The sequence below is a fragment of the Sciurus vulgaris genome (assembly GCF_902686455.1).
Source record: "Sciurus vulgaris genome assembly, chromosome: 14".
NCBI lineage: Eukaryota > Metazoa > Chordata > Mammalia > Rodentia > Sciuridae > Sciurus > Sciurus vulgaris.
In genome coordinates this window covers 46424598-46438032 of record NC_136475.1, presented here as the reverse complement: position 1 = coordinate 46438032, position 13435 = coordinate 46424598, and the positions used below count along the sequence as shown (strand labels likewise).

General features: G+C 34.7%; 2 protein-coding genes across 2 annotated transcripts in view; both read left to right on the top strand.

Moving 5' to 3' along the window:
• Window positions 1-3439, top strand: part of PEX13 (peroxisomal biogenesis factor 13) — a 38265-nt gene extending 34826 nt beyond the window's left edge. The window contains exon 4 of the mRNA XM_079109725.1: window positions 208-3439. Coding sequence (XP_078965851.1) covers window positions 208-506 — 299 coding nt within the window. The 3' untranslated portion in view covers window positions 507-3439. The remainder of the gene's footprint in view (window positions 1-207) is intronic.
• The window catches only part of SANBR (SANT and BTB domain regulator of CSR), a 72727-nt gene that overhangs the window by 1960 nt on the left and 57332 nt on the right, over window positions 1-13435 (top strand). The gene's annotated exons all lie outside the window — the stretch shown is intronic.

The window sequence follows — 13435 nt, the reverse complement described above, 5'->3', positions numbered from 1 at the left end:
CATAGTGAGACCCTTGGGAAAGAAAAAAAGAAAAAGAATCCTGAACTGTTAAGCCTACTCAGCATTTGATTTTGAATATACATGCATGAACTATTTGTTTAGATGTTATTTGTGAAATTGCAATACAGATTTTACTTAATATAATATTTACCATTCATATTAGTGGACATCCAAAGTATAATTACAAAACTGTCTTTTTTCCATCAGAACAACAACCCAAAGTGCGAGGTTGGCTTCTGGCTAGTCTTGATGGTCAAACAACAGGACTTATACCTGCAAATTATGTCAAAATTCTTGGTAAAAGAAGAGGTAGAAAAACGGTGGAATCAAGTAAAATTTCTAAGCAGCAACAATCTTTTACCAACCCAACATTAATTAAAGGAGCCACGGCTGCCGATTCTTTGGATGAACAAGAAGCTGCCTTTGAATCTGTTTTTGTTGAAACTAGTAAGGTTCCAAGTGCACCTGATTCCACAGGGAAAAGTGGAGATAAACAAGATCTTTGATATCCTTCATGTTTGCGTGCAGTTGAACAATACTTTGGAATTCTTTTTAAGATTATTTCTTACAAAGAAATTAATTCTAAAATTGAAAGAAAATATTTGTTATTGTCTATTCCAGGTGTTTTGCTGCTAGAAATTATTAAAGTTCTAAATGGGAATTATTAAAGTTCTATGTATTTTACACTAGTTGGTCTAGTGACCTGGTTACACTTTACAATTTATTGGACCATGAGGTTGTTTATTTCACTGGGCTGTTAAGATTATGGAGAGCTGTCATTTTCATCATATTTAAATCCCTAGATTAATTGGAAAAGTAAGATTGTTGAACTATAGAATGTATGGTTTGCAACATAAGGGATCATTAATACTTCTAAGAGTTCTAGATTGACTTGAAATCTTCAGAAATTGAGTGATAATAAATATGAGAACAGGCTAATGGATTATAGTCTTAAATAAACTGAATAATAAAAATTTTCTGATCTGTAATTCTATCCAGTGTTAGGTTTATTTTATGTAGTAGTACATTTTTACCCACAAACAATTCATACTATTATCTTTTCTTGTATTTTTAAAAATTCAACTTGAAAAGGTCACTAGAAGCTTTATAAGGAAGTGGTTCTAGAATGGTAGAGTATAATTCTTTATCCCTTTGCAATATGACTGGTTTCATTCTGAATGAATCAGAATATATGAAAGATTTACATTTTCTTCCAACAAAGACTCAAATCTTTTGAGTTTGTACTTAATGATATAATCAATTCTAATAGTAGTGATTTTTAATCTTTTCCTATAGTCTCTGCTTTGGGGCTGAGGATATAGCTCAGTTTGTAGAGTGCTTGCCTCGCATGCATAAGGCCCTGGGTTCAATCCCTAGCACCACAAAAAATAAATAAATAAATTTTAAAAATCATATAGTCTCTGCTTCTACCTAGTCCAGAAATTCCATATTCTGGATAGTCATTAAACACTGAAAATGGAAAATGTGTCATATTGACTATGCATTTCTTTTAGATTTAGTTTTTACTCCTAAAACTATAAGTAAAATATCCATTTGCCATTTAGAATATAATACTGTTTTATGCTTAATAATGATTTTAAATGTTTTAGTACACCGAATATTTCCCCACAAAATTGGAAAATTCACACACTTGCTGTGATCATACTACAGATTAATACTATCAGGAATACAGGTATATAAGAATACATTTACAAATATTGTCAAAAACAATTTTTATAAAGATTGTGATTTAGTATTTTATCTTTCTTCTTATAGATTTATGTTTTTCAAATAAGTACTCTAGAATAGTTCAGATTAAACTGTGTCTAACTACATACCCAGCATAGAACTTTGCTAACAGCTTCTCAGTAAGCCCCTTTTTGAAATTAAAGTATGGTAACCAACATATTTAAAATAAAAATCTTCACCCTATGCAGAAAAAATAAGAACATGTAGTAAAATTTATTATCTTATACCTGTTTTTCTAACACCCACATATTAAGCCCCCAAGTTGAGAAGGTAAAGTTTCTTGTATTATTGTTTTTCATTTGTGTTTTATAATTAAAGGTTCGCCTTTGAATTGTTAGAGACTAATTTATAGAAATTATGTTATTGAAGCACATTTTTAATAAAACAAATTATTAACATTTGGTCCTGAGACATCCAAACTGAATGCTAGAAATAAATAAGTGGAAATGTTTTGTCATTTAGGTTACAAAAGGTGAGCCATTAAGGTAGAATTTGTGATTGCTATTAAAGATATATAGGGAGAGGAATATAGTACAAAATGAAAGAAAACAATTTCACCTTTCTTAAGTGTTTATTTGGTTAAGTATGTTAAATTATAGCAGGTGGTATCTAACTGGTAACTTTGTGTTTAACAATTCTCTTTCTATTAAAACTCCAGAAAAGCAATTTAGAACTAAAATAAGCAGAGAAATTTTGTAGCCTTTTTTAGATGAGATTAAATGTAGTGGCCAAGAAAATACTATTATTATTAGAAACATTTAAAGAGTACTACTTTATAGAAAATACTAATTGAATCCAACATTTTCAGTTAAATAAAATAATATATAAGTCACAGAAAAGAAACAGTTTTCTAATTTATCTGATGACATTTAATCCATTCAAGAAAGAAAAAAGTAACAAAGACTATAAATTTTCATGTCATCTTATTTAAGTATTTGATTTAGTCTGTCAGTGTGTCATAATTAAACATTAACTTGAATACAGCTATCCTTATTTGGTGCTTTCTTTAATGGAAAAAAGAACAAATTGCAGTTAAATTTTTATTTTTTATAGAACATGAACTTACTAGAGAAATAAAAATATGTTTATTGACTTTTTAAAAGACAATCTCTTAACTCTGAAGTTTGGGAATTAATATAGTCTCCATTTTTCTTCATATCATTGTGTATATTACCTACTGCACACCAATGTAACTATTCTATTTCTTTGTGATTTAAAGAAAAATGCTTGATTTGCATTTATATAAAAGTTACCTACAGGTGACTTAAATAAGACCTTGAATTTAGGTTTTGGGAAACCTAAATTCTAGTTTGGGCAGCACTACTTTCTATAAGATTTAGTTCCAAAGTTTCACTATTTATTTTTCAGTTTCCTCATTGATAATGTTGAGGATAGGTGCTACACCTGCCTCACATGAGGGTTTTGTTTTCTCGGTTTGGGAGGTTTTTTGGTACCAGGGATTGAATGAACCCAGGAGGGCTTCACCACTGAACCGCATCCCCAGCCCTTTTTTATTTTGAGATGGGGTCTCGTTAAGTTGATGAGGCTGGCTTTGAACTTAGGATCCTCCTGCCTCAGTCTCTCGAGTCACTGGGATTACAGGCATTCGCCACCATTTCTGGCTATATAAGAGTATTTAAAAAAAAAATACTCATAGCACAATCAAAAGTGAGATGTAACGGTAATTACATTTTATAAGTTTTATAAGTTTTAAACTTTTTTAATCCTATGAAAGTGTCACAGAGTATTCCAGATGCATATATATTTAACTAAAATTACATTTAATTAAAAACTAAGATACTAACTTTTCTGAAAATGTAATTTTAAATTAACTTACTGAATACCAGAATAGCCTCAGAAAACACAGTGAAATATTTAACACAAGAAATTTTGTTTTCTCAGTATTGCCTTGAAATGTCCTTTCATATTATATAATTTTTTATCTTATCAGAAAAGATTAACTGTTTAAAGGTCAGGGAATCCTGTGGAATATGGACTATGTTATGCCCTATATATAGTTTTTCATGTTTCAAAAAATAATGTTTAATCTAACTTAAGTCTTAAAAGAGTTTCTGCTTGGGTGAATTAAGTGTTTTTTAAGGATCTCAGGTGCTCAGAATTGAGTCATCTTTGTTCGTACTCTTCATTAGCCTTTCTGGTCTAGACTTATTTTAATTTAACCTTAATAGATTTTATCCTTTGCCTACAATTCCATGCTTCTCATTCCATACTATATTTAGCATTTGTTCCTCCAAAACGTCTTCCATATTTTGGATGTATTTTCTTGAAAAGCTACATAATAATGCTTATGTTTTTAAACTTTATGTAAACGATACTATGGTATAAATTTTATTCTGTAACTGTCATAAAATAGATTTTCAAAACCTATTCATATTGTATTTAACATGCTTCTGTGTTCACATGCCATAGTCATCTTTTCCTCTAGTCATAAGTACTTAAGTTGTTCCTATCTGTTCACACATCTGCAAACTCACACATACGTTCCTATTAACCTGCCCAGCAGTTTCTTTGGTATATATATATATATGTCTTAGAGTAGAATGGCTACATTTTTGAGAATATGCATATTTAATTTCACTAAGTAAGAACTTCTGAATTGTTCTCAGGAATGGTTGCACCAGTTTTCCTTCTATCGACAAGACATGAGGGTTTATTTTCTCTATATCTTCCGCAGCACCCGCTACTTTTCAATTTTTGCTAATCTGATGTATGCAAATTGTACTTTTTCTTAATATGTGCTATCTGATTATGCAGGGTAAATTATGCTTTTTAGTCATTCTGAGTTTCCATTCTGTGGATTGCCTATACTTAGAATTTGTCCACTTCTATTAGGTTTTTCTCTTTCTTGCTGACTTTATATAAGAAATTATGTATATCCTAGATCTCATTACCTAGTCAGGTTGAGATGATGGAAATAATTTATTCTTTTCTTTGTTAGTTCTCATCTTCAGTATCCCTCCCCCCAATTTTTTGTGTTTTTTAGATCTTGTTTTTCTGTCAGTTTTATAGTTTTACCATGAACATTTATTTAAGTCTTTGGAATTATTTTTCCTTATAGTATAAGATGCAAATTCAATTTTTTCTACATCTACTCATTAAGGAGAAAGAAGTTAACCCTTTCCCTCTCTCTGAAAAAATTATCTTGAGTTTATATTTTCATACCACTGTTTCCTTGGAAATCTATTGAGTTAAAATAAATATGGAATATTAGCAGTTTACCAGCAAGATTTTAACTACAAAAAGAAAAAGCAAAGGTTTTAAGACTTCTGAGTCAAGTATAACTCTGCTAACTGAGCTTGTTCCTTGTTGCAAAGACTTGGAACATACCTGCAGTGATTTTTACAAGACAGTATTTCCGGTAGCACATGAGGCTTAGTTAAGGAGGATACTCTTCTCTGCATGCTGTGGTTTAGTGTGCTGTATCCTGCCAGCCTAAGTATCCTTGGTGCCAAGTTATATTGTTTTGTGAGTGTCTTTTGAGTATGCTGAATAGAACTGCAGTCAATTTTCCCACAAGCTATTCTATTGATATATGTCAGTTCCTTTCCCAGGCCAACATTGTCTCTTAACGTATCAATAGAATATGTTAACTTTGTAACAATAGAATGTTAACTTTGTAAGATTTCTTCCCATCAAATGGGTGAATGATTTTTCTTCGTCTTACTCTGTTAAAAATAGCAATTTGTATTCTTCCATATAAATTTTAATATCAGTTTATTAAGTTACCTAAGCTGCTGAGGTTTTTACTAGAATTGGGTTTAATTCATACATTAATATAGAAAGAATTGGCATATTTACAAGATAAAATCATCCCATTCATGAATGTAATCTCTCCATTTATTCAAAATATCTTCTTATTTTGTTTGGCTAATAATTGTTATTACCATCAAAGTGATATCCTGTTATTTCTGGTGCAAAGAAATAGATTGTATATAGTATACTGATCTTATATTTACGTTTTGATGAATACTGAATATTTTGATGAATATTGATCCTCTTGAGTTGTCTTTCTAAATACAAATAATGATAGTTTTTCTCATCCTCTTGGGTTCTCATTCTTTTTATTCCCTTTTATTGATATGGCTAGTCTATATTTCACAGTAGCTGTGGTAGCAGGCGTTTTTGTCATATTTCTGCTTAAGAGTCTAAAGTTGCTCTATTAAACGCAATACTTGCCATGAGTTTTATGCTAGTTAGAAACTTTATCAGAAACTTCCTTTGATTGCTACTTTAAATTTTAGTTTGTCTAGATTTTTTTCACCTTAATAATAGTAATTAATGATGAATGAAATTCATGTTCTGATATTGAATCATTTTTGCATTCTTACATGATACAATTTTTCCAGTGAAATGATTTATCAAATATATACACATAAACGAGTAGCATGCAGAAACGTGATGTATTCAGAAAAGGCAGTATAGCCACTATTTGATGAGGTATCCTTAGAGAAGATAACCTGAATAGAGGATCTGGGTCATAGTCTGGCTTCATTTTCTAAGGAAATTTATTAATGCCTTTTCTGAGTAAGTCATTGGGCAAGGCCCTCTAGTAAACCTTGGGAAACATAAGGTTATCCATGGTTAGTGTATTTTGCAAGATGCACTGGCTGCTGGAACTGGATATCTGCCTGTAACATAGTTAGGGAGAGCAGGCCACTTAGGTTTTTCCACTTTTAAGCTCTCTGCAGCTATCTTCCAGCTATGAGGAGTAAATCAAAGCCGAACACCTATGAGTTCTCAAGTGCTCTAAGGAGCAATGTTTGAAGGAAAGAAGGGCTTCGTTAGCACGAGGTTCAGAAAACCAAGTATTGATAAAACTCTAGGCCAGGCTTACCCAGGCATCATCAGATTAAAATATGGTATAACAGAAGATAGCCTGTTGAAGATGGCTTTCGGTATGTCTCTTGTATCATTTGTACATTTAGGAACTGGTTGCTCTTTGGCGCACAATTCTTATGCTGGGTTGTAGCTTCATTCTCCTGAGGAGTCCTCTGATCTCTCTTGTTTTCATACCCACATTTACCTCTTTGACACAGCTGGAGACAGAGCACATTTTCTAGAAGTTCTTGAGAAAGGCTTTCATGGAAGGTAAAGTTTGAGACTTTTTTACAGTGCTGGTGATTGAACCCAGGGTTTTGTGCATGCCAGGCAAGTGCTTTACCATTGAGTCACATCCCCAGATCAAGTTTAAGACCTCAATGCCTGAAATGTCTTTTAATTCTCTCAACTTGAATAGAAATTTGAGTATAGAATCCAAGTTGACTTGTTTTCTTTAAAAATTTCAGTGGATTTCTTTGTTGTCTTCTGGTTTGTAACTACTGAGAAATCTATCTGAAGCCATTCTAATTCTTGATTTTTTTGTGTGGGACCTAATTTTTTTGTTTCTGTTTTTCCTTCCCTCTGGAAGCTTGTAGGATCTTGTTTGACTTTAAACATTTGTAAATTTTACAATGTGCCTTGGTGTGGGTACATTACCATATATTGTGAGTAAATAATAAGCCCATTCAATATAAAAAATTGTGTCCTTCAGCTCTGGAAACTTCTTTTTTTTATTGTAAACAAATGGGATACATGTTGTTCCTCTATTTGTCCATGGAGTCAAGGCATACCATTTGCATAATCATAAATTTACATAGGGTAATGTTGTTTGATTCATTCTCTTATTATTTTTCCCTTCCCCCCACCCCTCCAACCCCTCTTTTCCCTCTATACAGTCCTTCCTTCCTCCATTCTTACCACCCTCCTTATCCCAAACCCTAAATCAAACCCTAACCCTAACGCTAACCCCTCCCACCCCCCATTATATGTCCTTATCTGCTTATCAGCGAGATCATTCATCCTTTAGTTTTTTGAGATTGGCTTATCTCACTTAGCATGATATTCTCCAATTTCATCCATTTGCCTGCAAATGCCATAATTTTATCATTCTTCATGGCGGAGTAATATTCCATTGTATATATATGCCACAGTTTCTTTATCCATTCATCAACTGAAGGGCATCTAGCTTGGTTTCACAATCTGGCTATGGTGAATTGAGCAGCAATGAACATTGATGTGGCTGTATCTCTGTAGTATGCTGATTTTAAGTACTTTGGGTATAGGCCAAGGAGTGGGATAGCTGGGTCAAATGGTGGTTCCATTCTAAGCTTTCTGAGGAATCTCCATACTGCTTTCCAGAGTGGCTGCACTAATTTGCAACCCCACCAGCAATGTATGAGTGTATCTTTTTCCCCACACCCTCACCAACACCTGTTGTTGCTTGTGTTCTTGATAATCGCCATTCTAATTGGGGTGAGATGGAATCTTAGGGTAGTTTTGATTTGCATTTCTCTTATTACTAGAGATGTTGAACATTTTTTCATATATCTGGTGATTGCTTGTACATCTTCTGTGAAGTGTCTGTTCATTTCCTTAGCCCATTTGTTGATTGGATTATTTGTATTCTTGGTGTAGAGTTTTTTGAGTTCTTTATAGATTCTGTAAATTAGCGCTCTATCTGAAGTATGAGTGGCAAAGATATTCTCCCACTCTGTAGGCTCTTTCTTCACATTGCTGATAGTTTCCTTTGCTAAGAGAAAGCTTTTTAGTTTGAATCTATCCCAGTTGTTGATTCTTTCTTTTATTTCTTGTGCTATGGGAATCCTGTTAAGGAAGTCTGATCCTAAGCCATCAAGTTGAAGATTTGGACCTACTTTTTCTTGTGTAAGATGCAGGGTCTCTGGTCTGATTCCGAGGTCCTTGATCCATTTTGAGTTGAGTTTTGTGCAGGGTGAGAGATAGGGGTTTAATTTCATTCTGTTGCATATGGTTGGAAACTTCTTGATATGATTCTTTCCCCCTCCTAAAGATTTTTTAATAGCATCTTTTGCTAGTCTAACAATCATTTCTTCTGTCAATCTGAGGATATTAATGACTGAATTATTTTTTTTTGTTTTTTTAATTCATTTTTATTGTAAACAAATGGGATACATCTTGTTTCTCTGTACATGAAGTAGAGGCATACCATTTGTATAATCATACATTTACCTAGGGTAATAGTTTTGGATTCATTCTGTTATTTTTTTTTCTTCCCCCCAATCCCTCCCAATTATTTTGTTTTGAAGTTGCCATTTTCCTAAGTTTTTTTTTTTCTCTTAGTTATTTTGTGTGTGTACATGTATAGGTATATGAGTGTTATCTCTGTTTTTCTTAATAGAGGCTTTCCTTGGTTTTCTGCTGATCATTGGTTACCTGCTTATATTTAAGAGATTGGACAGTTAGTTGAAAGCTTTGAGCAAACAGGTGGGATTTGCTGGCAATAAAATTCGTTAGTTTTAAGTCTAGTTTTTAGGGGCTGTTATAGAGTTTGCTAATATTCCCTTGAATTCATCTATGCAGCCTCAAGTAGAATGACCCACCAAACATATAGAATGACCAGGAAAACAGAACAAAAAGTTCCTTTATTGCAGGTTGGCAGATCCAGTGAGAGTAGAGAGGGATTGAAAAACCTAATGTTACAGTTTCTTCTTCCAAATTCAACTAACTCACTCTTTTAAGAAACAGAGAGGGAAAGAAGGAGAAAGAAGCAGCACAGTGATATTTTAGGGAAATACTGACATATGGAAACATGGAATAGAAAATTATGTTATACTGAAGAGTATGTTAGATTGGATTTATCACAATAGCTTTTCAATTTGTCTTTATAATTGCTTATTTTTTGTCTCCCTGTTTCAAAAAGAAATATGTTAAAAAGTTCCACGTTTTAGTTTCCCATGGTTTTATCTATTGTTACTTCATATATTTCTGCTATCTTATTACAAATTTTTGAATTAACCATGTTTTAGTCAGCTTTTTCCTTACTCTGACCAAAAAGACCTGACAAGAACAATGTTGCAGAGGGAAAGTTTATTTGGGGCTCATGGTTTCAAAGATCTCAGTCCATGGATGTCCGACTCTATTCCTCAGGGCCTGAGGTGAGGCAGAACATCATGGCAGAAGTGTGAGGCAGAGAAGAACAGCCGGGGACATGGCACCAGGAAGCAGAGAGAGTGCTCCACTAACCAAGAATAAAATATATACCCCCAAAGGCTCATCCCCCATGACCCATCTCTTCCCACCACACTTACCTGCCTACAGTTAACTACCCAGTAATCCTTATTAGGGAATTAATGTACTTATTAGGTTAAAACTCATCCCAATCAATTGACCTCTAAACTTTCTTGCATTGTCTCACGTGTGAGCTTCTGGGAGACGTCTCATCCAAACCATAACATTCTGTCCCTGGCCCCAAAAGCTCATACCCATCTTACAATGCAAAATACATTTTCAAGTGTCCCATAGTCCCAGCAGTATGAGTCCAAAGTCTCCTCTGAGACTCAAGGCAAATTCTTAGTGTTAGCCACTGTAAAAGTCAAAGGCAAGTTATGTATCTCCAATATATAAAGGCATAATAAACAGTACCACTCCAAAGGGAAAAATAGGAGGACAGAAAGAAGAAATGGGACCAAAGCAAGAGTGAAATCCAGCTGTGCGAACAAGCCCTTTAGTTCCACATTCAGCATCTGGGGCAATGGCATCATGATATGCTCTCCAAAGGGCTTGTGTAGGACTGACTGCTCCTATGATCTTGCTGGTTGCAGCCACATGGCCTCTCTGTTGGCTTGTTGCTGCTCTATTCCTACAGCTTTCCTTGATAGACATTCATGGTATTGGCATCTCTTTGGGACTCTCCTTGCAGCTTTGTCTTCCTTCTCATATATTCATGTATCACTCTCTCAGGAGCAGCCTGCAGGAACGAGGACCCTGCTGCACTTTGCCTCGCCTCCCTGGCCTTCCTTTGAAATCTTGATAGAAACCTCTATGACCCCCTAACTCCAGCATCCTGCATTCCTGCAGAATCAGCACCATGTGGTTGACTACTAGGTCTGCCACCAGCTCCAGCAGTAGCAATCCTCCAGGAACCATGACTACGACAACTTCTGAGTACCTGGGCAACTGAGGATGGTGAAACAACTTCCTAGGTCCTCCTTTGAAAGCCAGGTGCCTCCCTGATCTCTTCTCAAAGGAATTTTTGGTTTTACAGCCTTGAGCCTGAGATGGCTATGGTCCTGCCAATTGAGATATCTTCAAACCATTTTTCCTATTGTTTTTAGGTGAAGTATTTATTGTTCCTTTAGTGACTGTGACGTCTTTAACAACTACAACTTCCTTAGCCCCAGTGTTACCCTTATTACTTATAGTTTTCTGACCAAACTGTAAGTTTTTCAGGGTTTTTGTTTTATTTTGTACCACTGAGCCACATCCCCAGAACTATTTTTTATATTTTTTTTAGAAACAGGGTCTCACTGAGTTACTGAGGCTGGCTTAGAATTCACAATCCTCCTGCCTCAGCCTCCCAAGCTGTGGGATTACAGGTATGCACCACCACACCCAGCTCAAATCTTTCTGCTTTGCTTTCTGCTCTGCTTTCTTCTCCTAATTATCACAGTAAATTTGGTTAAAAGCTGCCAGCAATATCCATGCCACTATCTGAATGTTGTGCTGCCTTGAAATTTCCTCTGCCAGATTAAGAACTCCATCATCTTTCAATTTAGCTTCACAGAAAGTCTCAAGACATGGGAAAGCACGGACAACTTCTTAGCCAGAACATAACATGAATGACCTCTAGTCCAATTTCCAATAGTGCCCTTAATATCCTCCGAAACCTCATGAGCCTAGTCTTTACTATCCACAGTTCTATTAGCATTCTTGTCTTTTGAACTCCACCAGAATTTCCCATTAAGTTCCACTTAACATTCTGATGTTTTTCCAGCTTGCATCACTAAACTTTCTAAAATTCCTCCCACAAATGCCAAAAAGCCCTAAAGCTTATAAACCACATGGTCAGGTTAGTCACAGCAACAGCCCCACTCCCAGTACTAATTTCTGTTTTAGTCAGCTTTTTTGCTGTTGTGACCAAAAGCCCTGACAAGAACAATGTCACAGAGGAAAAGTTTATTTGGCACTCACAGTTTCAGAGGTCTTAGTTCATAGATAGCTGACTCCATTCCTCAGGGCCTGAGGTGAGGCAAAACATCATGGCAGAAGAGTGTGGCAGAGGAAAGCAGCTGGGGACATGGTGCCAGGAAGCAGAGCTTTCACTCACCAAGAACAAAATATATACCCTAAAGACTCATCCCCCATGCCTCACCTCTTCCACTCACATCCTACCTGCCTACAGTTACCACCCAGTTAATCCCTATTAGAGAACTAATGCACTATTTAGAATAAGGCTCTCATAACTCAATCACTTTGCTTTTAAACTTTATTATATTGTCTCACACATGCACTTTTGGGGACATCATACTTTTTTTCAGTAAAAAAAAGAAGGTAGGATTGAAGGTAGGCATGCTAAGCAAGCACTCTACCACTGACCTAGATCCCCAGCTTTTTAATATTATTTTATTTTGAGACAGGGTCTAAGTTTCCCATGCTGGCTTCTAACTTCTGAATTTTCTACCTCAGCCTCCCAAGCAGCTAGGGATTATAGGCATACTATAGGCATATACCATTGCACCAGTCTTGCTTCTTTTATTTCCCAACTTTGTTAGATAATTTTCTTCTCTATGTTTGCAAGTTGTATGCACTATTTTTATTTGTAATTGTTACTGCTAATTCTTAGTTATGTGTATTTTTCTCTGCCAGTATTTAAAGTTATCAATATTGAAGTTTTAGAACAACACAAAGATTATACTAATTGATCCCCTAGACACTTGCCTCTATGGCCCCTAGCCTTACTCCCCCACCAGTGTTAGTATCACTTAGTTTTTTGACTGTTATGGTTAATTGTTTATCTTTAATGTTTTCCTATTTGAAAACTTGTCTTAATTCTTCCTATATATGTTTTATTCAGACATTATATTTGTAAATATCAAAACAGTACAATTATATGGTTTAAAAAGTCAGTTGGTGATTAAAAAAAAAAAAAAAAGCATACAAGGAAATACAGCAGGTTCCCAGACACTCTGCAGAGTCCTGAGCTAAGAAGCAACCACATTTAAATTTTCACTCATTCTTCAGTATTTACCTTATTTTTAAATAAAACCCTTATCCTGCTATTTCTTGATTTATCCATTTTAGATATTATCTCTTAACCCACAAGGCACATTTCCAACCTAGGACCTTCAAGGTTTTTTTCTTAGATCTGGAACATTCTTTGGCCAGACACCATTACAGTCTTCTGCACTTTTCTAAGTGTCATGTTTATTAAGAGTCATGTCAGTGAGTTCTCCATGTTACCTGTTTTAAACTGCACCTTTTTCCTTCTCTCTCTGCATCATTCCCTTTTCATCCTTTTTTTTTTTTTTTTTTTGTAGCATATATTGTTTTGCCTCCTTCTGCATCCCCAGCACTTGAAAGCCATACCTGGCATAGTTTAACCTCTCATATATCAAAAGTACAGATAAATCAAAGTAGTCATCTTTTCCTAATACTGTCATTAGGGCCAAAATATTTCATTCTGAAAGAATATATGGATGTCATCATGAAATTACAACTAAGAATGATAAATGATATCAGTATGATGTAAAATAATAGCTTTACTTCACAACTACAAGCTATAGTATTCACCAGTTCTCTAGACATTCATAACTAATGCACCCGTGTCATGTTTTGTCGTTTGTACTATTAGTAGATTTAAGAAGTTAAG